The 27,902-nt window shown below is 44.6% G+C and overlaps 1 protein-coding gene across 1 annotated transcript in view; it reads left to right on the top strand.

The window, feature by feature from the left end:
• The first annotated feature begins 674 nt into the window (after positions 1-674).
• The window catches only part of LOC144754191 (E3 ubiquitin-protein ligase TRIM39-like), a 48,240-nt gene continuing 21,012 nt past the window's right edge, over positions 675-27,902 (top strand). The window contains exons 1-4 of the mRNA XM_078641774.1: positions 675-1,139; positions 10,023-10,118; positions 16,707-16,937; positions 20,545-20,567. Coding sequence (XP_078497900.1) covers positions 726-1,139; positions 10,023-10,118; positions 16,707-16,937; positions 20,545-20,567 — 764 coding nt within the window. The 5' untranslated portion in view covers positions 675-725. The remainder of the gene's footprint in view (positions 1,140-10,022; positions 10,119-16,706; positions 16,938-20,544; positions 20,568-27,902) is intronic.

Below are 27,902 nucleotides of genomic sequence, written 5' to 3'. Positions count from 1 at the left end.
TCTTATTTATAGCAGAATTCAGGATATATCATTGTCATAATTGTACCAAAGCTTTTTTGATTACTTTAGTTTATAAGGAAGCATCTTGTGAATTTCTCTGGCAAATTTACCTCTATGTATCCACCCAGTTTCTTCAAAATGTTCCTGTTAACACGGGTCATTTTCAATAGCTCTGACTGGAACAATTGCGAGACCTATTGCATTTGTAATGCTTGTTATGTCACTAGTTCATTTTTTAAATCTACTCATATATTTTGCCTTTCTCACTGCTTGTCTTAAAGTCTTCCTCCTTCGTTTTATGTTTTACGTTTCGAGCAGCAGAGATCAAACATCGCGAAGTAATGAATTATAGGCATGTTTGAAAGGATGTTTACATTTTCATATCAACCAATAGGAACCAGCAGGCTGTCAACAAATCCGAGCCTGTGCTGCCCTCACCAGCAACCAATAAGAACAAGCAGACTGCCGGCGATACCCAGTCGGCGCTGAGTTTAATGAACCAATGGAGCCCACCAGACTTTTATCTAATTAGAGCATGCTTTGTCCACAGCAGCAAGAAGCGGAAGCCGGCAGACTATCAGCCAATCAACACTGGTGGTACATACCCTGCAACCAATGGCAGCCTGCAGACTGTCAGCCAATCCCAGCCGATGGCGCCGCCACACCCCCTTTTCAAAGGGAGGCTTTGAAAACAAAACTCAGTTTGTCTTTTGTACTTCTGCATCATGGCGGCTACAGCTCAGCTCGGGAACCTCAAGGAAGAGGCCTCTTGTTCCATCTGTTTGGAGTATTTTATCGATCCGGTGACTATTGATTGTGGACACAACTTCTGCCGCTCCTGCATCACCCAGAGCTGGGAGGGAAAAGATGAAGACTTCCCCTGTCCACAGTGCAGGGAAACATCTTCCGGGAAAAGCCTCCGACCCAACAGGCAACTGGGGAACATCGTGGAAATTGCAAAACAGTTTCATCTGCCCCCCGTGAAGCCCCCGGAGGAGAATCTGTGCGAGAAACATGAAGAGAAGCTGAGGCTGTTCTGTGCAGAGGATCAGAGGATGATATGCTGGGTCTGCCGGGAGTCCAAGGAGCATAAAACTCACTCAGCAAGTCCTATAGAGGAGGCCGCAGAGGAGTACAAGGTATGTGTGTGTGTGTGTGTGTGTGTGTGTGTGTGTGTGTGTGTGTGTGTGTGTGGGTGTTCAGGGATCACATCGTCACACTGCGAGGAACCACGTAAGAAGACACTGTAGAAATTCAAAGATCACAAAGTCACTTTGTGAGCCACTTCAAGGGGCAGCTGGAGAGCACAAGCTGTGTGTGCAGATGCTCAGAGGTCACACGTCACCCTGTGTGTACCAAAGAAGAGGCTGCAGAATAGCATAAGGAATGTTTGTAGATTTAGAAGGGCTCACAAGACGCCCTTTAGATTCATATAGTAGACTGCTCTAGGGCATTATGGATGTGTGTCGAGATTTACGGACAATTGTGCATCCTGTGGATCCTGAAGAGAAGGCTGTAAAAGGTACTTGTGTTCCACAGAGAGAGAACTGCAGAGGAACACAAGGCATGTGTGTGGGTGTTCAGGGTTCACAAGTGAGTTCACTGGTGAAGTCTAAGCAGATGCAAAGTTTGGGCTTGGATAATATGGGACTCGAATTTAATCCAGCGGGTCTCATTGAGAAGGGTGCTTAAGAGCACATAGTATGTATGTGAGTGGTCAGGGTTCAGAAGTAAAGACACTCTTAGTCGTACAGGAATATAAAGTTTGTACCTCAGCTTTCAGGGATCACAGCCTATATACCGAGCCTCATAGAAGAGGCAACAGAAGAGCTCCAGATGTGTATGAAGGTATTCAGGGATCATAATGAACCCTGTGGATCTCCAAGGGAAGACTGCCCAAAAGTATGCAGGATGTCTGTGGGTGCTTTGGGATCGTAAGTGAATACATTGTGTGGGAATCTATATAAGAAGGTGCACAAGAGCACAACTTGTGTTTGTCAGAGCGCTGAGACCACAGACGTTTTTCAGACTTTTTACTTTGGGTGAGTCTCAGTGCAGGTGTCTCACCCAAGGTAATCACATGGTAAACAGACTACACGTGTTTACCGTCAGTTTCCAGCTTTTAAGATAAGGGCACTGCGACGCAGCAAGGGTAACAGGCCTATAGCTGGTTACACGTCAACACGGGTCCACACGTGTGCGGGCTGTGCTTGGGAGTCTACTGTTGTGCGCAGCACAGAGCCTGGCACAATGGGGACTCCTCAGGGGTAGGTATTCACCTGGGATAGCCTCATGAGGTTAGTGCACACTATAAGGGGAAGTCAGAGTGGTTAACTGTTTTAACTTTAGTGGCACTCCTTTATACACATGGTGAGTGACCTGTTCTAGAATGTTGTTCCCATGGTCCTACAGAGACCATTGACGTTTTAAATTGGAGTGTAACCTGTGTGGGAAAACCACATTTGTAAGTTCCAAAATGATAACTGTACATCTTGTGGGTCATTCAGAGTGTCTGGCTAAGCTCAGGATCAGAGCCCAGGCCTTTTGTTGCCCTGCTGTGTCCAGTTGATTATATTCCTCTCCAGCAGCTGGAACAAAGGCCGCCCCCACACAAAAGGGGCAATAGCAGTACTTCTCAAAGCTCCTGAGAAGGGGTGGGGTGGGGCGGAACGGTCTCCATCAATCACTCAGCTTTCATACTGTCCCGGGGATGCCTACTGAACAAAGAGTGCCCAGATAACTGGAGCCAAGCCACGGGGGCTCTTTGAAATTCTAGATGCACGTTTTTGGCTGTGATATCAGAAAGGGGTGGAGCTGAGACCCCAGGAGCTGATGTGACCACTGGCTGCTGGATGACGCCATTTTTGATTGTCCCAAAATGCTGTGTAGGAGGGTTGGGACAGGGATGGAGAGGTGATGTGGCACCCCTGAATTGGTTAGAGGAGCCTGTCTTCTGGAACCTTCCTCTCCCCTTTATGAACTCTTGCAGAAGGAGAATACTCTCCTCTTGTCTGTGGGTTTTCTACCGCGCTGCTGGATCCTGGGACTCCCATGGAGAACTGGAAGTGGGAACCCCCTGACCCCACTCAGGACTCAACTCTGTCCAGTTGACCCCTAGACCAGGTGGTCCCTCCAAGGGCCAGTAAGCCGGCCCCCTTACTGCCCCAAGGACCTGTTGGGTGGGGTGGCCTGGATTTATCTGTGCCCACTACCAAAGACAAAAAGTAAAACCGGTGCAGGGTGCCAGGAAGACCAGCGGTTAGAGGACTGCCCTGCTTTGGTGGCGAGGAGGGTTGTTGCAACTGCCCCTGGTGGATAGAGGTCGCCAGCAGACCCGGAGTAAAATTAGCACAGGATCGTCCAGATCCACCCAACGGGCCCTGAATTATGGCATTCTAAAGTTTAGTAGTCTTTGACCTAATTTTCCTCCCTCTGGGCGCATGAGGCTCCACTGCCGTTTGGTCGATTACCCCCACAGTGGAGATGGCACAAATAAGCTATATCTACACCTTTGGGGGTAGGGTGTGCATGGGGCCCCCTCCCTGTGTGCTTAGGTTGCCCGGGGACCATATTGCATGGTCTGGGACCCCAGCCCGACCTCCGTGTACTTTGGTTACAGGAAGGCGCTGTCGCGCTTCCCTGGGAGGAGAAAGGCGGGGCCTAGGACTCCCATCCCAGGGATGTTGTGGAAGCCAGCAGCAACCACAAACGTCTACCTGCTGGAGCGGGCAGACTCCACAAAGTCTCCTGCCGGCTCCCGCACACAGAAGTGTTGGATGTTTGTGGGGAGCCGGCGAGGGCAGTCTGGGTTGGCTCCCTGTGCTGCCCTCCAGCAGCTGCAACACCTGGAGTGTCCGGTGGGGCCGGGCAGACCCCCATTAAAAGAATGTATAAGCACGGCACAAGGCTGCATACTTGGAAAACAACACGAAAAACATCAGTGTCCCTCCCCAGCACAGCAGGGGAGCTGCTGCTATACTTACCTCTCCACAAAGATTTCGCCCCATAATGCTTTGCAGGCCTTTCCAAAACACTATCACCCATAACTCAGTATGTGGTGATCCTAGTATGATGGGACCACCACCAAATCATTTAGCATGACGTGCTTTACGGATAATCCTCTGGGTCCTCACCCCTAAGGTGGACGGGGACCCCAGAATCATCACCATTCCCATTGTTTAAAGCATTTTCAAGTTCTTCCATGGTTGGAGCTTTTGCTCTACAGTCAGGAGTTGTTTGTTCTCTAGGGGCCTTGTGTATGGTAACATTTTAGAAGACCTAAAAATATGTAATGTGCTGTTCATGGGTTACCCCCTCTAAGGGATGATTGTATGGTTACACTGTTTGTTTATGTTTACGTAATTTGTATAGCGCAACAAATACCCTGGGGTGTCTCGACGCTTGTGCTCTTTAAGGGACAGGACCAACGGATGGGATCATTGATCGAATAGCCAGGTCTTCAAGGCTCTTCGAAAGGAGATGAGCGTAGGGCTAATTTTGATCGACAGGGGTAGGGAGTTCCAGAGTTTGGGCGTCGCCACCAGAAAACTTCTGTCTCCCCAAGTTGAAGTTCTGGTGCGGGGAACGGGTAGCAGGAAAGTGGAGGCTGATCGTAACGGTCTTTTTGGGGCATAGATCTGAAATGCATTCCTCAAGAAGCGAGGCAAAGTCTCATGTATGGCTTTATAGGCGATACAGAGTGCCTTAAATTTAATCCTGTTCCTGACTCGTAACCAATGGAGATGGCGTATTGCCAAAGAGGTAGAGTGATGTTTGGGTATGCCGAGCAGGACTCTGGCTGCCGCGTTTTGAATGGACTGCAGCTTGTTTAGGACTTGTTCTTGCGTATTAAGAAATAACGCATTACTGTAGTCCATTTTAGAAAAAACCAAGGTGGTGATGATTTTTCACATTGCTGTTTCACTGTGATGCCCACTAGGGGTTGTTCTGACCATTACAGTTTACTGCCAACTATATAAAAGGATGCACAATCATAAAGTTTATTGCTGATAAATGTTTTATTGGGTTTTCATGATAATTGCATGTTTTATCGATTCATTGTTATCTCAACCATGACAATGATTCAGGTCAAAGTAATATAGTTATTATACCATGACTGTTGAAACTCACCCAATAAGTTTGGGTGACCCCTCTATGGGGTGACCAGTGATTACACAATCTGCCATCTGCCAATGTATACATTTGTAAATTATTGCATATCATTTAGTAGTGTGTGCATAATAAATGTACTTCTACTTTTTCTAAAGAAAAGGTATTGACTGGACAATAATTTTAGTGTTATTCCGTGCCAGTGATTGGTGACTACTAGCCCACTAAATACTCAAATATTTTGACAGTAGGATCCAAGGGATGAAATATTTAAAGACCAGGTAGTGTTCTGTCCCCAAACAACAGTACGTAACAACAAAAATAAACTACCGGTCTATACAAATGAGGCAAAGTAAGACAGAAAACTCAGTGGGAAAATAGTCAAAGAACACAAGCTATCCAAATTTTAGGAAAGAATCCCCTCAGCCCACCCAATTGGCAGAACTTCATCATCTGGGATTGGTTGTGAATTACATTATCAATACAGCCGGCTCTATAGAGTAGATGGTTGTCGTGGAATGTAATCCCTGAAGTGGATAAGGCCACAACTCGTTGGTGAATGATGGTGCTGAAAAATTTGCAGTGCTAGAAAATATAAAGAGTGCAGTTTAAAATTGACTACTTATGATACCACAAAACTTTAATACACGCTATCATAGTGTCAAGCTTAAAAACAGTGCGCTGATAGTTTTGAAAGAATAACTATCGAGATGTAAATTTCTGGGTCGACATGTTTCAGCCACATGGTTAGATTTTCATCTAAGGCTTTCGTCAGGACCAAATTGTAAACACTACTGCAAATGTTGAAACTGTGCAAAAACAAATGTTAACATACTAATAGCTCACACCATCTCCCTTGAGTAGGCCATGGACTGCTCCGCTACCCTGTGAGAGTCCAGCGCTACAATGGAGTGTTTGGTTCCCACTGAGGACAATTGTGGAGCTGTTACTTTTGATGGCCACACAACTAATAGCCCAATTTCCAACACTTTAGTTGTCTGTTCTCTGCTGCAGACCCTGTATGAGGCTGCTACCCGTTCTCTTAATGTGTCTGTTTTCTGCTTTAACCCCAGAATGAGGCTGGTGCCTGCTTTCTTGCTGTTCTCTGTCTCGGGCCCTGCATGGAGATGGTGCGTGTTCTCCTGCCGTCTGTGTTCTGTCACAGACCGTGCACACAACTGGTGCCCACTGTTTCACTTTGGTTGTCTATTTTCTGTTGCAGATCCAATATGGGTCTGGCTCCTGTGTTCTGTTTGTGCCTGCCTGTTCTTTGTCACAGATCATGTATGACACGATCTGCTGCTCTCTCGCCGTGTCTATATATTCTTTGTCACAGATCATGTAAGACACTGGCTCCTGCTCTCTCTGGCTGCCTGTTATCTGTTGAGGCTATGTATAGTGCTGGTGCCTGATCTATCACTTTCTCTGAACTATCTCCTGTTTAAGGTTAAGCAGTAGAAGGAGTTGATTTATAGAGAACCCTCAAAGAGCGTTCAATACGGGGGATGGTCCCGATGTCAATTAACGGTAAATGGAATAAAAAAGTACCTCACAAATACAAAACTGCTTTGAGAAAGTGTTTAATTGGTCACGGGGACATTGATGTAACTTATTCAAGACCAATATTGATATGTGTGGTCAGAATTTACCATCTGGATATCAGTTATTGGTATATACGTTCATGATATATATGTGGCCAGTACTTACTGTCTGGATACAGAGCGCTTAACTTGAGACATGGCCCCTGGGAAGATGCAATTGTTTGGGGGAAAGTGAAGAGCAGATTGTCGAGTTAGGGGTAGTGCTCCTTGAAGGGATGTGTCTTCAGATTCGATAGGGATGATGTGCCAGATGCTGGCAGCATGAATTGAGAAGTCGTACCTTCGGTTTGATGTCTTCAAGCAGATTTTTGCGTCTCCAGTCTGATGATATCCACACTCCTGGTCTGACGTTGTTCCCTATTCATGGTTAGTTTGTTTGCCAGGTAAGCTGGGATCTTGTTGTTGAGCGCTTTACAGCTGATGCAGTTGGTCTTGAAGATGACCTGGGCTGGAAGCAGGAGCCAATGTAGGTCTCTGAATGTGGAGGTGATATAATGAAATTACTTAAAGACCTTGATGAGCTGTGCCGCTTCGTGTATGCTGCCTTTAATAGATGAGGGGGTGGTAGTGGGGAGAGTTGATCTTCCAACTTCACTTTCTTCAAGCTAGACTAGAAAACCAACTTTCTTGGTCATGTTTGCAATGTATTCCTTGAATGAGAGGTCTGTGTCGCTGGTAAGGTTAAAGTCTGCTTTAAGATGGAGAGCCAATCGTGAAAATGGGATTGTTTTGAGCTGTTGGAATACTACCAAAAGCACTCTTTGCTCTGGGAGCTAAATATCTCCAACGTAGGCTTGCTTTTTATTATCCGGCCAGAGCACTGCGCTCTAACTCTTTGTCTCTTGCGGTGGTGCCTCGAGTCAGGAAAGCCCGAATGGGGGGGGGGGCGCTCCTTTGGTTTGAGGGCACCCCAGCTCTGGAACACTCTGCCACTGGCCTTACGCTGCACCTCCAATCTGTTGTCTTTCAGGAGAGGCCTAAAGACTTGGCTTTTTACTCTCTAGTGTTGCTGTCCAGTTGTTTTCTGAATCTCTGTGTTTGTTATGTCTTTTATGAGCTGCCACTATAAAGCGCCGGGACACTCCGTTGGAGTAGCCGTGCGCTATATAAAAATAAAGTTAACATAACATAAAGTTACCAGAAACCTTCACTCCACCCAACTGGCCCATGCCACTGTCCCACGGATCCGCAAAACCAGGACCGGAGGAAGATCCTTTTCCTACCTCGCCACCAGAACCTGGAACACCCTGGCTCTCCCCTCAGGCTATCCCCGTAGCTGACCCAATTTAGAGAGGATCTCAAGACCTGGCTCTTCGACTGAACTTAAGCGACCAGTCGGAGCTGCAGCTCAGGGCACCCCCCATGCCCACCCTTTCCCCAGCACCATGAGACCCTCACGTGAGTAGTTACGCTAAACAAATACTAATTGATTGGAATACAGAAAGAATTCACTCTTTGTGGGGTTTAACTTTAGTACTTTAGTTGACATGCAACTGTATAGGTGTATGTCGTTGGATGAGGATATATTTAGGTAGCGTTGAGTAGCATCTGCATATTGATGATCTTGATGCTGCTGTTGGTAAGAATGGATCCAAGAGATCCCATGTAGAAGTTAAATATGAAGAGAGAAAGGATGGCGCCCGGAGGTACTCTGCAGGAGACAGGACATTTCTGTGATTGTGGAACCTATTTGCATGAACTTGCACCAGTTGGTGAGATAGGATGTGAATCATTTCAAGATACTGCCCTAAAATGAGCTTATGGAAGATGGCGAATGTATGTGGTACAGGGTAACCGCATAGACTTCATCTTCTGGCTATCGTAGGCGACCAGTAGGTAAACTGGTTGCAGTCTCGGGACATAGGAGTGCCCTGCCCCAGCAACCGTGGTCCGGAGAGGCCGCGCTAAAGCCTCCCAGGTGCCCCCGCAGAAGTCTATGTCTGACCTAGAAGGGTGTCAAAACGGGGCCGGTAGAGGACACCATGAACATCGCTAGTGCCGCCAGATCCTCCACGCATACCTGTGACTGCCAAACGGGATCTTTTTTTCAACGAAGGGGGAGAGAGGTAGCGGTGGTTTCTAGTCAGACGCCATCTTGCCCGCTGTGCAAAAAACCCATAAAAAACAGGATTGCAACTTTCAGAGCAATAGGAGTGCTTCCAAGCTCCTGGTTCCTGCTAAAAGGATGAGTGTGCTTCACAAATGGCGTCCATGCTTATGTAGGTGAATTTATCTGCTAGTGTAAGTTGCATCCGTCAGCCAAGTCTATACAGTCACCACAGGGGAATACATCTCCTATCTTAGTTATCCCCCACCCTCTTCTTCTGTTGAAGGCCTGCCTGTCAGCTGTGAGTGAGGAAAGTGCTGCTGGGTCAGAGGTTGTTCCTGGTCATATAGCTCAGGGCAGGCCGTGCATTTTCTGATGCCCTGCCAGGCCGGTTCTGCACTCTTGACTGAGTTCAGTATGGATGTTATTTATTATTTATTTATTTGTGCGTTTTTATATAGCGCGGACTTTACCCGAAGGTGTCAGAGCGCTTCACAATAGGAACAGAACTGATACATGAGAACATTACAAGTGAACAAAATGCAAAAGCAAACGTTACATTAAATGAAGCAAAAATGACAATCTGTCAAGGTGCCCTCCCAATTAGGGCTCTCAAGGTATTTGTGCGGTCTCTCGCTCAATTGTTAAGTGGGCAGTATATGGCAGAGGGTGTATCCTGGAGTGTGTGTGCTGTGCCTGTTCACAGTAGCAGTACAGCTCAAAGTCTGGTGCTGCTAATCCCCCTTGTCATACAGCAAAGTGAGTGTTTGTCTGTTCTGGGCTGACCTCCGCCAGGCCAGGGTGATAGATACTTTCACTTATGTCTTTCAAAATGTCACTAGAACAACATTTTTTTTATTTTTTTTTTAAAGTAGTGCCACATCTAAATGTTGTTGTGTATTTAGGCGTAAAATACTAATGATTTTATCAAACAGAAGTAAGTGCCAGTGATGAAGCTAGTTTACCTGGAGCAGGGGTTCTTGCCTAGTCCTTTCACATTCGAAAAGATTCAAATAGTTGACACCCTTGTTTGCGATACTTGGGGGTGGTACTTACAAGCTGTATATGTGTGGCTGGTTCTTACAGTCTTCATATGTGGGGCCGGTACTTGCAATCTAGATATGTACAACTAATGCAGTCTGTATATGTGGGGCTGGTACGAACAGTCTGGGCAGGTATGTTTGGTACTGTAATGATATATTTTTTTTAACGTAAGACTACACTCTACGGATCTACACTTATTTCTTGCCCTCTCATCTCTGCAGGTAAAACTTCAAGAGTGGCTGCGTCTTTTGAAGAAAGAGGAGGAATATATTCTGGAGTCTAAAGTCAAGGAAGAAGAACAATATAAAACCATGAGGGTGAGTGGGTGCGACATCCTACAGTCTAGGTAAATATCCAGACCAGAGTCACTGCTGTTGGATATTATGGCTGAAATCAGCAAAGGGTGTGTCTTAAAATATACAAAAATAAAAATTAGTCTGCTCACTCTAAGGTAATACTTACTTACTTGCTTACATACCTACGTAGTGTGTGTTAGTGTATGTATTTACATGTGTGGTATTATCTGACAGGGAGTTTATACCTGTGTGCGTATGTGAGTGTGCAGGCATTTTCACACCTATGTGTTACAGTATGTGTTCATCGATGATTGGTCTGGAGGTATCTTTGGGTGTGCATGCATTCTTGTGCTTCTCTATAGTTGTGTATTTCTGTGGGCATGGTTGAGTGTTTGTGTGTGTCTTTGTATGTATGTATTTTGAGCCATAGAATATGCCAATATATGTGCACATTTGTGTGCATGTATGTTTGAGGGGTGTGTATGCTTTAGTCTGATTTTATTGGCTGTGAGATTGTACTTCCATATGGAAATGTTTGTCTAAGTTTGCATATCACAAGTTCTGGTGGTATTTATGAGTATGCAAATACATGTTTACATCTATATGAGGGCTTGCCTTAGAGTTTGTGTATTCATGGGTCTGGAAATCTACCTCTGTGAGTGTTCCACCGTTATAGTTCGTTCAGTAAACTATAACTCGCACACCCGCAATGCACTACTCTTGAGGTCACATATTACATCATTCATGACCTGGTCAGTGACATCACTGATGACATCTCAATTGACCTCACTGAAGACTTCATCCAGTGACTGGTTGTCTGTAAAGTTTAAATATGTTTTATATATGTTCCAAGGTGTATTGAAGAATGAGTGGGTGTATAAGTGTCTGGATGAAGGATTTAGTAGGTGCGTGACTGACTGTATAAGTGAGTGATAAAATGTGTCTTACTGAATGCATGGGTTAGTGACTAAACTGTGTGATTGACTGTATCAGACAAGCTGCTGCATGGGTTGGTCAGTAGCTACATGAGTGTCTATATAGGTTATTGATTGGTTGTCTGAGTATTTATTGGGGAGACGGAGTGTGTGTGGGTGGGGGTTGCGTGACTGTACATAGATGTGTGAGTGGTTGATTCACTGGGTGTATGGGTTCAAGAGTGCATGTGGAAACTGCTGTATGGGTGCATGAGTGTGTATGGTTGTGTTGGTGAGCGAATGGATGTCTCAGTGGTACATGTCCTAGTAACTACATATGTAAAAGGCAGTGTATGTGAGAGTTGAAGTATATAAACAACTCTAAATGATAGTCAGTGATTGTGAGACTGGCTGTATGGAGGAGTGTTCTTGTATCACAGATTATATAAGAGAGTAAGTATGCGTTAGTATCTGTATGAATACGTGAGGTGGTGTGTGTATAATTGTATAGGTGAGTAAATGGGAGTGTGATTGATTCTTAGCATGACTGACTAGGCATGTGAGTAACTGCATGGATGAGTGGCGGTGTGTGTGTCTATAGGTGTATGCGTGCATATGATAGTGTTGTATTTATGAGTGACTGCATGTATGAGTGATTGTATGGATGAATTAGTGCATGTGTGTGTAGACCTAGGAATCCGTGAGTGCATATGTAGTAGCTGGTATTAGTGTGTCAATGATTTAGAAAATGGTAGTCTGTATTTTACATTGAGTGTATCAAAGGTTATATTGGCGTGTGAGGAGGTGCATCAGATTTTGACGTGGATGTCATCCGTGATGTCTCTGACCATACCATGAATTATGTAATATGTGACATCATGAGCAGTGCATTGCGGGTGCGCAAGTAATAGGCAAACCAGTTTAAGACAGGACCAGGTAGCCCCGTCCTCTTCTCAAGAAGAGGTCAGTCCTCTCTCCCCTCCCATTTCTTCAAAAATGTGTACCACTCAACAAGTCTGATTCAAGCGTTAAATCTATGAAAGATCCAATGCTGTAGAAGAAAACGTCATGTACCTGTAACTACAGTTCCTCAACATAACTACTGTGCCAAGGGGTGCCAGAGAGCTGGTGTGCAACATGGCAGCACTCTAGTGGGGCTCCTGCTGTCGGAGGCAGCTATCCAACACCATACCCATATTAGAGTGACTATATGCCAGCTAAGAAATTTGGGAATGCATTGTTCAATCTCACCATTCATTGGCCAAATACTGTGCTACGCTGACTGTTGTGGCCAGCAGCATGGATTACACTGCAAGGTGATGAAATCGTGGCCACATTTTCTTAGCGGCGAGCACTAATGCCAACTAGGGGGGGATATGGACACCTGTGAGCTGCTGAGTTGGGCAGGGATGACCCGCAGCTCCTCCTGAGGAGGGTTCCTCTGATGGCAGGGCACCCCCGGGCATTTGCAGAGCTCTGGAGATGGTGGAACTGATCCCCAATTGCTGAGCTGTCATGTTACTTGTCCAAGGAGGCTGGGAGGTGCTCAAGCATGTTCTGGGTGACAGAGGGAGACCACTTTACCCCCGTAGATGTATCAGCTTGAACGTCTGCCGCCGTGCATTTTACTGCACAGTGTGGGGAAGTCAGATGGCCGCCAACATAAGCTACCTTTTGGAGCTGTGACTGGGCACGAGAACAGCCACTAATGGTGATGGGCTTGCTCAACGGCAGGACGAATCGTGGAGGCAGGTGGCAAAGGTGACAACATGAAAACACTCCAGAGGGCTATGGAAGACCGCCTGGTCTCCATCATAACATAATGGACTCTATTTCCTGTAACCTCAAGAACATAGCAGCAGGTTGGTGGAGGTTAGAACAACAAATCTCAATGAGAAAGGACTATCTAGAGGCAAAACGCGAGGCATTGTTGTATATGGAGAAGGTGCTGTATATAATTACAGTGAAAAATGCGGAACTGGAGGTGAGATTTCACCTAAATAATATCTGTATATTGGGAATTTCCAAAACCAGGCAAACTGAAAGAATATGTGGAGCATCTACTGCTGCCAAATTTGAACACTGAGGCCATCTCCCTCCTGTTGGTTGTGGAGAGGGTGCACAGCTCATTGGCGGTAGGCCACCACTGGGCAAACCTGGTTGTCACATTATTGTGCAACTCCTAAACCTTCATGATAGAGATGCGGTACTTAATGCTATACCTGGCAGGTCAAAGAATCACCTCTCTGGATAAGCAACATATCTTCCAGACAAGCTACTGGTCTCCCGAAAACACTTCCCCAGGAGGACTTTGAATGCCAGGACCTCTGTGTGGAGAGGGTTGGTGTACTCTGTGACGACTCACACTGAGTAGCCCCATCTGGGTTATGTTGCTCGCTGCGCTTGGTTGGCCAGGCAAAGTCGTATGGTGATATTGTTTGATTTACTTGAAGACTATGCTGACATATGCATGCTTAAAATATATATTTTGAATAGCCCTGTCTGACAAATGGGAACTTTTGATTCTCCCCAGTTCAAGTGTATTTGTACTACCTGTTTGATCCCTTTGCACATGTGTTTTACTTGTATTATCGACCTACCTGATTGTTTATGCTCCCTCTTATTTGCACTACTTGCATTGATGACCTACCTTCTTAACTATGCTCCCTCGTGTACCCACCCTACCACTCACTTACCCCTTGCCTTTGTAAAGCGCTCTGTTATCTGCAAAGATCTTGTTCGCGCTATATAAAACTTTCAAAATAAATAAATAAGAAGGTCAATCATATTTGAAGGTATCGGAAGCAAAGGAGATATCGAGCAGTATAAGTAGGCAGGGTTTGTTATGGTCTCGCATTCTCAGGGCGTCGCACGACCTACCTCACCTGATAACACACAGGCTCCTGCTCTAAGCCACAGTGTGACATACCTCACCTGATAACACACAGGCTCCTACGCTACAATGTGACATACCTCACCTGATAACACACAGGCTCCCGCTCTAAGACACGGTGTAACATACCTCAGCTGATAACACACAGGCTCCTACGCTACAATGTGACATACCTCACCTGATAACACACAGGCTCCCGCTCTAAGACACGGTGTGACATACCTCAGCTGATAACACACAGGCTCCTACGCTACAATGTGACATACCTCACCTGATAACACACAGGCTCCCGCTCTAAGACACGGTGTGACATACCTCACCTGATAACACACAAGCTCCTGCTATAAGCCACAGTGTGTCGTCCCTCACCTGATAACACACAGGCTCTTCCTGTAAGCTACAGTGTGGCCTACCTCACCTGATAACACACAGGCTCCTCCTGTAAGCTACAGTGTGGCCTACCTCACCTGATAACACACAGGCTCCAGCTCTAAGCTACAGTGTGACGTACCTCACCTGATAACACTCAGGCTCCTGATCTAAGCCACAGTGTGACTTACCTCACCTGATAACACACAGGCTCCCGTTGTAAGCTACCGTGTGACATACCTCACCATGATAATACACAGGCTCCCGTTGTAAGCTACAGGGTGGCATACCTCACCTGATAACACACAGGCTCCTGATCTAAGCCACAGTGTGACTTACCTCACCCGATAACACACAGGCTCCCGTTGTAAGCTACCGTGTGACATACCTCACCATGATAATACACAGGCTCCCGTTGTAAGCTACAGGGTGGCATACCTCACCTGATAACACACAGGCTCCCGTTGTAAGCTACAGGGTGGCATACCTCACCTGATAACACACAGGCTCCTGATCTAAGCCACAGTGTGACTTACCTCACCTGATAACACACAGGCTCCCGCTGTAAGCTACAGTGTGTTATACCTCACCTGATAACACACAGGCTCCTGCTATGAGCCACAGTGTGACATACCTCACCTGATAACACACAGGCTCCTGCTCTAAGCCACAGTGTGACATACCTCAGCTGATAACACACAGGCTCCTACGCTACAATGTGACATACCTCACCTGATAACACACAGGCTCCCGCTCTAAGACACGGTGTGACATACCTCACCTGATAACACACAAGCTCCTGCTATAAGCCACAGTGTGTCGTCCCTCACCTGATAACACACAGGCTCTTCCTGTAAGCTACAGTGTGGCCTACCTCACCTGATAACACACAGGCTCCTCCTGTAAGCTACAGTGTGGCCTACCTCACCTGATAACACACAGGCTCCAGCTCTAAGCTACAGTGTGACGTACCTCACCTGATAACACTCAGGCTCCTGATCTAAGCCACAGTGTGACTTACCTCACCTGATAACACACAGGCTCCCGTTGTAAGCTACCGTGTGACATACCTCACCATGATAATACACAGGCTCCCGTTGTAAGCTACAGGGTGGCATACCTCACCTGATAACACACAGGCTCCTGATCTAAGCCACAGTGTGACTTACCTCACCCGATAACACACAGGCTCCCGTTGTAAGCTACCGTGTGACATACCTCACCATGATAATACACAGGCTCCCGTTGTAAGCTACAGGGTGGCATACCTCACCTGATAACACACAGGCTCCCGTTGTAAGCTACAGGGTGGCATACCTCACCTGATAACACACAGGCTCCTGATCTAAGCCACAGTGTGACTTACCTCACCTGATAACACACAGGCTCCCGTTGTAAGCTACAGTGTGTTATACCTCACCTGATAACACACAGGCTCCTGCTATGAGCCACAGTGTGACATACCTCACCTGATAACACACAGGCTCCTGCTCTAAGCTACAGTGTGACGTACCTCACCTGATAACACTCAGGCTCCTGATCTAAGCCACAGTGTGACTTACCTCACCTGATAACACACAGGCTCCCGTTGTAAGCTACAGTGTGTTATACCTCACCTGATAACACACAGGCTCCTGCCATAAGCTGCTCTAAGCCATGGTGTGACATACCTCACCTGATGACACACTGGCTCCTGCTCTAAACCACAGTGTGGCATACCTCACCTGATAACACACAGGCTCCTGCCTTAAGCTGCAGTGTGTTATACCTCCCTGAATATCTCACAGCCTCCTGTAACTAGGATTTATCAGTTAATTATCCATTGAATAACAGTAAACACATAATTTATTTATGATTTTAAACATTAAACCACCACATCAGTGATTCTACTTCACTCTGAATGAGGGCCATAGCAGGATACCCCCTCAGCGTCTGCTTCTGGATGAACAGATTGTCCTGGAAGGACAGTGGGAGTCTGCACTCCCGAAATCTTGTATCTTCTATCCCAAGGTGCTGAAACGTTCTGTCTTCACTTCTTTTACAGTCTTTCCTGTCAGTCACATCCCCTCACACTTGACTTCGCTAGTCTCTCCACTCAGCCTGTCTCTGGGACTTTGACTGTCTCTGCCTGCCGTGGGTTCTCTTACTTGAACTCGCTCCATGGATCGAGCGTCTCCGTGCCTTCACAAATTCTTACCTCACTATAGTCTGTGACTTTTCTGAGGAAAAGGGAAGGGCAGGCGTGAGAGAAAGACATAGGACAGTACATGGGAACATAGGAGGAGGCTGCAGTTCAGAAATTAGTAAAAGCATGCTAGTGTTCTGATTTGTGAAATAAACGATCTACCACTCTGCTCTCCTCTTGACCTCCCACTCTGCGGACTGCTTGTAGGAAGCTTTAGTATCTAACCAGCTTTTTTTTGCTTCTCACAGAGCAAGTTAAGAACTGAGAAGAAGAAAATTGAATCTGAGTTTGAAAAACTGCAGCAACTCCTGAAAGAAAATGAGCAAACACTACACAGAAGACTGGAGGAGATGGAGAAGAAAATTACCATGGTAGAAAATGAAAATATTACCAAACTGTCCAATCAAGTCACCTCTCTCAATGCCCTGATAACAGAGATGGAAAAGAAGTGTGAGGAGCCAGCCTGGGAACTCCTGAAGGTGAGACAGTGTTTGGTAAATAAAACAGAAGAAGGACTTTGTGTGCAGCATTAAATGTATGAGTGGAACACACATGATCTCCTGCCAGGGTCCATGTACATGACCACATGCACTCGGACAGCCGCATGCAATATACAGAGATGGATAATTTAGATTGTCCTACTTGATGCTGAAAGCTCAATTCAATATACAAACAATGGGACTTACAGTGACCTCTGACAGTGTTATATACAAGTTAACCTGAGCTTCTCACTAATATATGTCCTAGTTTTTTGTAGATGCAAATTTCAGAGCTCGATCACTTTAGCTAGTTTAAGACAGTTTTGATGTTTTATTTATTAGCACAGACTGGTTAGCTTAATATATTTGTCACTCAATCTTGGAAGGAAGAGAGAGTGGGGCTATGTATGCTGTGACAGAGGAATCTGAGACAAAGGCTCAGAAGAGAGGCCTTCCCACTCGGCTGTTGCCCACAACTATATTAACTCTTCTGGGGATGAAGAATGCAGGAAGTGGGCAGTGAATGTCCCTCAGAGCATCATTTGTCTCCCTCATTCCTTTCCTTTCACAGACGTCTGGTCTGCGTCAAAAACCTCAGGAAGGTTTCCACAATCTACCTCCCTATCTGGCAGGATCCCTCCATCCTCCATCATATGTACAACTCAGCTGAGGATCAAAAATGGAGTGCTGTCCCCATACATTAAATAACAATAGAGCCACTCCATGCTCTCCCAAACCTCCATATGCAGCATGCATGTAACATGCACACTCTCCATAGGTGTCTAGGCGCTATAGATTAGTTAGTAGCTCAATTGTAACAAAGATTATAGTGGACTAGCAGCCCGTCCCGACGTTGTCCGGGTATGAATTGCTGCCGGCCAGTAGTATATTGTTTTGTAGGATTTCGTTTTGATAGCATTTCTGATCTGTGACAGGCCTGTGAAACGCTCCGAATCACAGTGCACTGCTGATGCACTTAAGTGTGCGCGTTCAGTAGTGTGTGAACTCGAGTTTCCCTACTTTATTTTTCCTTGCAATATTATATAGCACAAACTCGACAACATGGCATGAGCACAATTTACATTACAGAAGAACACATTCATTTGTGGTAGGCACGGGGAGACAAAGCGATTTGCCTGGAATCACAGGATGTTGAGCTGATGTCAAGATTCGAACGTAGCTCCCCAGCTCTAAAGTTCGCAATTCTAGAACTTGTGGCGGGAGGTGTGTCCAATGAGAGAGACCTGTGCATTTTTCAAATCGGTGCTGAAAAACTATGAGTATGTTGCTGGAGATGTGGGCCGCCGTGCCACCAATGTACTTACCGGGGGGGGGAGGGTAAACACCCATTATTCCGCAACTTTCTTTCTGCATACCATCACTCCGCATACTTTCATTGCAAAAGTACCATGACTCCGCAATGCCATTATAACGCATGGCATTACATTTTATATGTTTTTACCACGCATACATTTACAACGAAATTCGTTGTAAATGCATGAATGGTAAAAGCATGTTTTTTTTTAATGTTTGGATAAGGTAAGTATGGGTATAGGGGTATATGTTTTGGGGTACTGATGTATGTGTTTTGGGGTATCTGGGTATTTTAAGGGTTCAGATATAGTTATGGGGTACAGGGGTAGTTTTAGGGTTTAGGGATAGGTATGGGTTTTGGGGTACAGGGGTATTTTTAGGGTTCAGGGCTAGGTTTGGGTTTTGGGGTACAGGGGTATTTTAAATGTTCAGGGCTAGGTTTGGGTTTTGGGGTACAGGGGTATTTATAGGGTTCAGGGATAGGTTTGGGTTTTGGGGTACAGGGTATATTTATAGGGTTAAGATGGGTTAGTGTTTAAGGGTGTTGGGGTATTTTAAGGAGTACAGGTGGGTTATGATTATGGGGTGCAGGGGTATTTAAAGGGAGCAGGGTGGACACCCAAAGCTGGAATGTACAGAACCTGGGAAGAAAGAAAAAACAATGAAATATTGGGCACAACGCTCGCTTTTTTCTTTCCGTAATCCTGCGCCCTGCCCACCGCACACGATATGACATGGCATGAAGGACGGAACGTACCACACACCCCCAGCGTTTGTCACGCCCCCAGCACACGCCCACAGGATAACGCAGACACGCCCATAAGGGACTACTTTGCTGGCACAGTTCTTTTACCTTTTAAATGTCTATGATGGCCGTCTGCATAGCCTATGTCCTCCTGCTGCAACTGCCCTTTCCAACTCTGTATTGGGTGTTGTGATTGGTGCTGTGGTTCCTGAGATTACCCGCCTCAAAGGTTTGGGCTCTCTCTTTATTATATTAGTATAGATGATACTCCATTAGGAAGGCTCCCATCACTGCAGCGGTCCGAATACCTGTATGCGAAAGGTGAAATACAGTGTGTTCATGGGTAGAAACCAGTGTCCATTTGTCACTCTAGCTGTGCTCTCAGCGCGTGTTATATCATTTGTAGATCTTGTAAAATGGCTCCTCTACATGTGGAAATCATTCATGATAGTATGTGTAATTCTCAATATGCTGAGTCATGTGACACAGATTAGAATATAACCGACAATGCAGTGTCATCTGACTCTATTTAGAATATCAGACTGTCATATGGCCTCCTTCAGAAAATTGTAGATTTTGAAGGTTTGTGTTATCCCTGGCAGAATATTACAGATTTTGCCATGTGAGTTGTTTAGGGCTATCACACTTTGTCATGTGAACTCATTCATATTACCTACCCATGTTTGTCATATGACCATAGATGTTGATTCAAGAAAATGCTTGGCGTAGTGGAAGTGAAATCCCTCATTGTCTCCTTCATTCATCCTCACTCAGGCTAACTCTTACACATACTTTTTCCATTCACTTCTATTGTCAATCATTCTGACACACTGACTGTCTCACTTATTCTCACTCACTACAGTCATTGAATCTCACTCCCGTTTACTCACACACACTCATGCTCACACATACAGACACACTCACAAAGACACTCTCTCTTGCAACAACAAAAAAACACACATTCGCCCACATGTATTCCCCCATTTTTTTTACTTACAACATCTGTCACTCATTCTAGATCCTGGTTCTCCATTTTTTTTTATTACACTAATAGTGAATAAAAAAACAGAATTCACTATTCGTGTAATAAAGAATTGGCAGAAAGCAAAGGTGGGGCATGACTCCCATAAGGGCGAGCTGAGTCTTTCTTCTTGGCACTGATTTTGCTACCTAGGAAGCCAGCGGTCACTAGGGGGCAAGCCAAGAGTCATGCCCGTGGCAATCACTAAATGATATCCATACATGTGGCACTTTTGGGAACATCACACAGTGTGTCAAGTGTCTCCATTCAGAATATCAGAATGTGCTATGTTTTGTGACTCCATTCAGAATGACACTGTGCTATGTCATTACCATTCAGAATGTAAGTTTCGACTCTGCCACATAACCTCATTCAGAATAACACATTCTGTCCTTATTCATGCGATGCCACAGAATGTGCTGTCATGTAGCCTCAGTCAGTGTTTTTGAACTATAGATAGAAGTGTTTGAATCCTACAATATTGCCATAACTTTAACATCTTCTGTGTTTGTTTCTCTATTTTTCAGGATGTCAGAAGCACCCTAAGCAGGTACGGCTGGTTTATTATCCTCCTCTCAGTGTGTAAGGAGCAGGTCTCACTGCCGCAGTGTGTAAATGCCACTACTGAGCTCACACAAAGTGTTAGTAAACTTTCAGATCCTCATACAGTTACTTTGCAACCTCCAAAAACCCCTGAACTCCTAAGAAAATACCTTGGATTTCCCTGAAAACTTAAGCCCTCAGAAAATTCCCTTGCATTAGCAGGAAACTCTCTTAAATTTTCATAAACCCCTGTGACTTGTCAGAAAACTCCTTTGAGGCCTGAAATAATTGCTACAGGTATGAGCTGCTGTCCTCACCAAAAATATTTGTATCTTTTTAAAACTTAACTGAAGTTCTTAAAAAAAAAAGTACCCTGAACACACAGAAAATGCAAGTGCATTCTGGAATAGTCCTATCTGGTTTTCCTCAATTCAGATTTGCACAAAAACTCATTCAAAAATTCTTAACTACGATGCTAGCCTTCAAAACATCCCTTCAGTGCTTTCAAGCATCAATAAAGTCATATTCAGGCCTCATTCTTTAGTCAGTTCCCTCCAACAAGAAAAGGTTGCGTCCAGATCTCGTTAACTTCACTGTAATCCTCAGATCTGCTCCTAGTCCTAAGGAATCTCTCTCCGGTCTACAGTGACCACTCTCCAGTCCGTAGCATCCTCTTGAGTCTTTAGAAGCCTCATTTCAGTCCTCAAACCTCTGCCCAGGTCACTGTCCACTCATTCCAGGCACCAAATCCTTCTTTTTTTAATTTTTACTTATTTTTATTGCAACACTGCACAGATATCACATTACATGTGCCCCAATTCGTTTACAATCAGGCTAATTATTAACGTGTTATATCGTAGCAGTCTACTTCGGTGCCCGTATTTTCCACTCAATAGTTACATTGCTGGGTGCATAGTAGCTATTCTGTATTTACAGCCTTTCCCACCCAGGAGAAATGCACGCAGCAATACTTATAACAAGAAAATTAAAATAAAAAAGGAACCTTGGCAGCGACCGGTGGCGGAATCCCAACCCATAATTAAACAAAAAAAATATATATATATTCTTTCACTCACTCTCCACCAGCCGTCGCTCCTCTTCTCCTCGGGTGCCTCCTTAACGCACAGTGGGGTGCGTAAATATCCTTAAAACATGCAATCCTTACTCCTGGGACCGCTCGGCAATTAAGGGCACTCGCAGCACTTTTACGTAGTTTTAGTTGCCATATTTATTTCAGCGCTACAGATATCGTCAACAAACGCGCTTCGGCGTTACCGCCTTCGTCAGTGTCAACCGATTCACATTTCTTAAGTGTTTAAATAAAGTTACAAAGTGATGCTCAATCACGTGATTAAAATAAACAAAAAACGGCACAACAATTCAGAACATCAAGGTGGCGGCCATCTTATAGTGTCCTTGCGCTTGGTTAGAATGGCATTCCCTTACTATTTCATAAATTGCCAAAATACATAATCATGCAGTGTATTCATGTTTGTATATATACATCACATTATATTCTTTAATTAAGCCCTGAATGGGCTCTTGTTGTTTTCACAAGATTCGTTCCCACCGCGCCTAACATCTGACTGTATGGCCTATATCTGAGTGCCTGTTTACTCACGCTTTTTAAGACGATACTGCCCTGAATGGGCCTAAGCGTGGGTATTTTAGTTCTCATGACTTTTAGGAATTAGCTTTACAGGGATATGTGGATGTTCAAGGTTTTCAGGATATTAAAAATGATCGTGGACAGGTACTGGCCTAGCCTATGTGTACCCACATCTCCTCCTCATTGTTCAGACCAACCAGGTTCTTTGTCTGGAGCATTATAATATATCTTGATTCTAGGGTCCTTAATTTCTTTACCCAGTCTCCACCTCTATCTGTTTTGGTGAGCTGATCCAGTATGAAAAAGGTTAGCAAATTGCTGTTGCTTTTATGCATCTTTTCATAGTGTCGAGCCACTGGATAGCTTTGATCTTTGTTATTGATTGCTCGCATGTGTTCTAACACTCTTAGTTTCGTCTGTTTAGTGGTACTGCCAATGTATTTCTTACCACATGGGCAGACCAGACAGTATACAGTGAATTCAGAATTACAATTCAAAAATTTGGAGATTGTGAATTTCTTTGATTTTCCTGGTACCTCAAACTCTTTGACTTTCTGAGAGTTCTTGCAGGCCTTACATTTCATGCACGGGTAGAATCCCAATGCAGGGGCCTTTTTCTTGCATTTGGGTTCATAATGGCTGTTGACCAAATGGTCTCTGAGGGAATTTCCCTTCCGATAAGTGACTAGGGGGTGGTCTGATATTAGCTTGCCTACCACATTATCTGACTGCAAAATGTTCCAATTTTTTCTTAAAATCTGGAACATCTCGGGAGACTTCTCCGTGAAATTTGTTTGAGGTCCGACGTGGCTTCCCCATGTTAGCGCCGCTATAAGGAATATGACTGACGTTCGGCGGTTAATATGCAAGCCTGATGCTGATCCAAAAAGTCTAATATATCCAGAAGTGCTGGTATTGTCTCTTGCAGGTGGCGACTATAGAGAAGCGCATTGTGTGCGTATAACAAAATTACATTGGTGCGACAATCAGTAGTGATACTCCACCGGTTCATGTCTCATCGTAACTAAATCTCCAGTGGCTCCATCGCCAAGGCAAAAAGAGACGGGGCAATGGGCACCCCTGTCTCGTGCCCCTCTCAATTGGAAACAAGCATCCTAGGACCGAAACCAGTTTGTTTCCAGTCCAGGGAGGACCTGGCTTGGCAGTTCGGGCTGGGCTGGGCTGTTCCCATGGGGCACAGGGTCAAGACTGATTTGCATATGGCTGGGTTCAAACTGAAATAGCATGGTGAGCAAAAAAAACGATGCATTTAGGCCCAGATCTCTGTACTGGGGTGAATGTATGACATTGTCCTGCATTCCGTCCATCAACAGTTGTTTTTGCACTTTTAGGCTATGGTCCCTCTAGTTTAGGACCTTCGCAGTGAGAGTTCGGGAGAGGGCACCTGCTGCAGGCGGCGGCAACAAAAGGCGGATGCGCCCTCTCGATTATGAATATCGCAGATGGTTCCGCCTTGGGAAATGTTTGTTTGATCCATTTTTCAGGAAAGTGTTCCAGAGTTCTCCCTTCAGCTCCCTCTGGAAATCCAACAAATCGGAGATTGCGTCTTTGAGTGCTTCCCTCTTCATCCTTGGCATGGCAATCCAGGACCGCTGACTTGGTGGATAAGTCTGTTAGGGCTGCTTTCAGGGTGGAGACAGCGCTCTGTAGTTCAGTGACGTTTTGTTCAGTTGCTATGGATATTTCCGCTACAGTACGGAGGTTGACCTGTAACAGTCCGATATAAAGGGACATTGCGTCAATCTTAGCCTGCATGGCTGTGATGCAGCTCGGCTAATAAACCCTCCTTACTAACAACATCAACCCAGGAAAAAGAAAGGAATTTTTTTTTACACATTTAATCAAATCTATGTCGGTGAAGTCTCCATTCACTCAATTTCCTGGATTAATGATAGACGAGCTGCAAGGTGAACGGGGTAACTTATTAAAATGATTGATTATACATTATATACATTAATTTCGTACACAAAGTCAGTTGATGGCAATTAAGTCCAGCTCAATTTGCAATAAAACCTTTAACTTTTATTAATCATTTGATTTAAGAACTACAAACTCAGATTTGGAGTAAGAATTATAATTTTATCTGATTTTATTGAACGAGAATAAGTAAATTGTATTAGCAATTACATTTTGCATTTAATGATAAGCATTTAGGTAAAGATTTTAAATGGAAATGCTCATTAACCTTGGCCAAAGGGCACTGAAGAGAAATGGTTCACCAAAGAAAGATGAACCGCAAATCAAAGGATATGTCTCCTAATGCTAGCTGACTGTCCCTCTAACCTCCTCGGGTGCAATCTCCTCCCAAGGCATACTCCCGTAGCCGTCTCGTTCCTTCTCCCCGTTAAAATTCTATGTCCATAAGATGACAGAGTCTCTCACAGCATCAGGATAGGAAATACAGGAATGCACGCACGAATGCACGCACGAATCTCGCTCGCATCTCGTTCAAATCTCGCCATGAACTCCAACCCCTAATAATGTAAATCCACAAGTACTTATACCCTTTTTGTTAACTTGCTTCACTCAAAATTGCAATCTTTTGGGGACTGAACTCATTCTAATTGGTACATTGGAGGGGTGGTGGGGTGGTGATGGTCATCTCATCATCTTCCTTGTACTAAAAGAATCATGTATTCATATCTTCTCGTGATTCACAATGTCCCAAGCTAATTTTAACATGTCAATGAATTTTGCAACAAAGTTCGATGAACAGTTTCTTTAGCTTGATTCTCCCATCTGTTCCCATGCATTCATGATGAACTCTTGGCACAACTCTTGTTTTCCCAGGGCAGATCGGCCTTGACATCTCTCGCTCTGGGCATAGGCTGCATACACGTGATTGAAGCATTCATTCTGCTCATGCGCGGGGGCATCTTTTTCAGGGCACACAGTCTCCCCTCTCTCGGGAAGCAATTTTCCAGGCACGGCCCACTAGGCCCGAACGAAACTAATATAGAAACAAACATAACTGGTTTTAGACATAGAAAATAAGCATTTCTGTTTACCACCCGCCATTCTAATGACCCGTATTAGATGTTACCTAGCAAATGCGACATTTAACGCCATTTTACTTACCATCTGCATTCTTTGTGACAATACAATTCTACTATACGACTCGGATACATGTAATTTATTTTATTTATTAGAAAATCGCACAAACCTATATTATTAACTCATACCTGTAAGTAAATTAGATTTTTGCAAAGCCAGTTAGTTTTCCCCATATGTAGTGTCTAATATAGGTGTTGATTAATACACATATTCAAACAATTAGTGTTATTAAAGTTATGAGGTCATTAACTGCCAAGGGGTATAAAGTTTTCATTTCCCCTGCTCCATCAGCCGCACTTGTAGTCTCTATGGCCGCTAGGATTTGGACTCCATTAGGGACCGGCTGCACATTTCACTCTCCAAGGGTGTCTCCCGTGAGGTATCTGACTTTGAGGTGCCTCCCTGCGCTCTGTATTGATCTATCTTCATTTGCTGTGCCCCGCTCTGTTTTTTCTAAAGACAGTGGTCCCTAGACACTACGTAATATGTTCAACAATAAATATAGACTGAATCGTTACTATATTCTTTCTCCAGCCGGACAGTATTTAATATAACAGAAATATGACAGTTAAGATGTGGTTGGAATTCAAGTGGGACAACACCGGTGTCCTACGACCACACTTAGAACAAAACAAACACAAGGGAAATGAATTGGAGGCAAGGGGAACAGGGTCTGCGGATCTAGTCAGTAGGTAAACAGAAATCCAATAGGTACACTATTGCTTCAAATCATACATTTGTAAATTGTGAGCATATAGTGTATTAAGGTCGGCGACGTTTCGAACTCTATTTTAGGAATACAGAGTTCATCTTCAGGACATAGAATGCATGCCTTCAATTGCAATAATTATGAAACATAACCCACAACTGTGGGACAATAATCGAATGAAACGCATAAATTGTAGGAAAAAATAGGAGAAAGCCGTGGGAGAAAAATGGGGGAAGAGAAATAATACACAGAAAATTAAGTAGGGCAGAACAAAATGGTTAAAACCATTACAAGTATTAGGTTCATTATAATTGAAATGGTGATTAGTACACAACGAACAACGGACGTTTGGTGATGGAGAAAGAAGAACGGATTGGGAGATACTTTCAATCCTAAAAGGTGAAGGAAGATAAGAGGTGAAAGAACCATGCGGGGCAGCTATGTGTCAAACGAGTGAGACAGGTGATGATGTACGGAGAAGTGTCTAGTGAAAAGACAACACGGCGCTTGTGATATAAGGCGAAATGTGTAATGATAGGAAAGCAAGGCATCTGTGATAATGAGACCTCGAGGTGAGAGAGATCATGTGGGGCGCCTGGATGCAGCTATATACAGTGAACTGATGATCTAGTGAACAAGGCTAACACTAGAAATAACTGTAGTCTGATGAGTGATTGTGACGGCGATATAAGGATCTGTGGTGAATGGTGCCATTTGCATGGGGAGACAACAGACACATACCGGGGTGAGTATAATGGGAAGCGCCTTCAAATTGGAATGTGCGCTATTAGTGGGTTTTCCAAGTCAAAAACTGTGGGGGAGGGATAATGAAAGGTTAGAGCGGTGAACCTAGGCAATTTAATTAAAAAGAGACGAAAGGGATCAGAGTATGGCTTACCTGTAGAGAAATTGAGGGGATCTTCAAGGAAGCAATGTCCTGTTAGTTGTGTGGTCTACTGCAACAAGGGGTGGGCCCTGAACCCAAAGCAGCACCCCAAGTAGTCATACGGATATTTCAATGCAGTTTGCTGCACTGGCCTTTCACTGTGTACTGCTTAAACACCAGCGACTGTCTCTATATATCTGCAGTCTTGCATGTATCATGTATCTGTGTCTCAGTTCTGGATCTTATGTATGGGCTCGGGTCCGTCTAAGTGCTCATGGGACCAGAGGCGTAGTAATGAAATTGAAGTTCAGGCAGGGTCACACCACAGCTGCCAAGGTTTCAGATTGCTTCTGTGTGACATTTTCATAATTTCATCGTAATTATGAGTGACATTCAATGACTTTGAGAGACATTTTCTTGCGAGCAAAATCAAGAAATGAAGAGAAGGGTAACCTATAAATATCAACAATCACAACCATTTGAGCAACGAAAAACTCTAACTAGATCCTAAAACTGCTATAAAGTACAAGAAATGAATGGGCACTAACTTAGTAAAAAGCAGTAATTGACAGCTAATCCACATTTAATACAGTTTTGAGAATTTGCGTGGTTCATGTTCTTTCGTGAAAACTTACTAAACAAAACGGTAATCTTGCTCCAATCAGACCTCCATTATTCACAAGAGTGATTTTGTCAATTTCATTGGTGCATGGAAACTCTTGGACACACAAAGAATTCAGCCTCAGAATTGTCACACTTTGAGTGTGATGGTCAGTAGTTGCGTTGCTACTCATTGGCAGCTTAGCAGGGGGAATGTGTAGTGCAAGCTGCTGTTGTCTCCTGACGAGAGCCCTGACGCATGTTTTTTTTTTTTTTTTACTGCAACTAAAAGTCACTTTTACGGAATAGGGTTTTTATGGGAAGGTCCTCGCTGCCTGCCTGTTTTTGGCACGGTTACTAGACTCGGTACAGCCGTTCAGACGGTTAATGTGAAGGGGGTTTGGGACGAGTGGTTCACACGGTGCTGGGCGAGCGGTCACTCTTTGCAGAGCCCCATCATGCC

This window comes from Lissotriton helveticus, chromosome 5_1 (genome assembly GCF_964261635.1).
Source record: "Lissotriton helveticus chromosome 5_1, aLisHel1.1, whole genome shotgun sequence".
Lineage (NCBI taxonomy): Eukaryota > Metazoa > Chordata > Amphibia > Caudata > Salamandridae > Lissotriton > Lissotriton helveticus.
The sequence above is the reverse complement of the archived record's forward strand: the minus strand, read 5'-3'. Positions and strand labels throughout refer to the sequence as shown.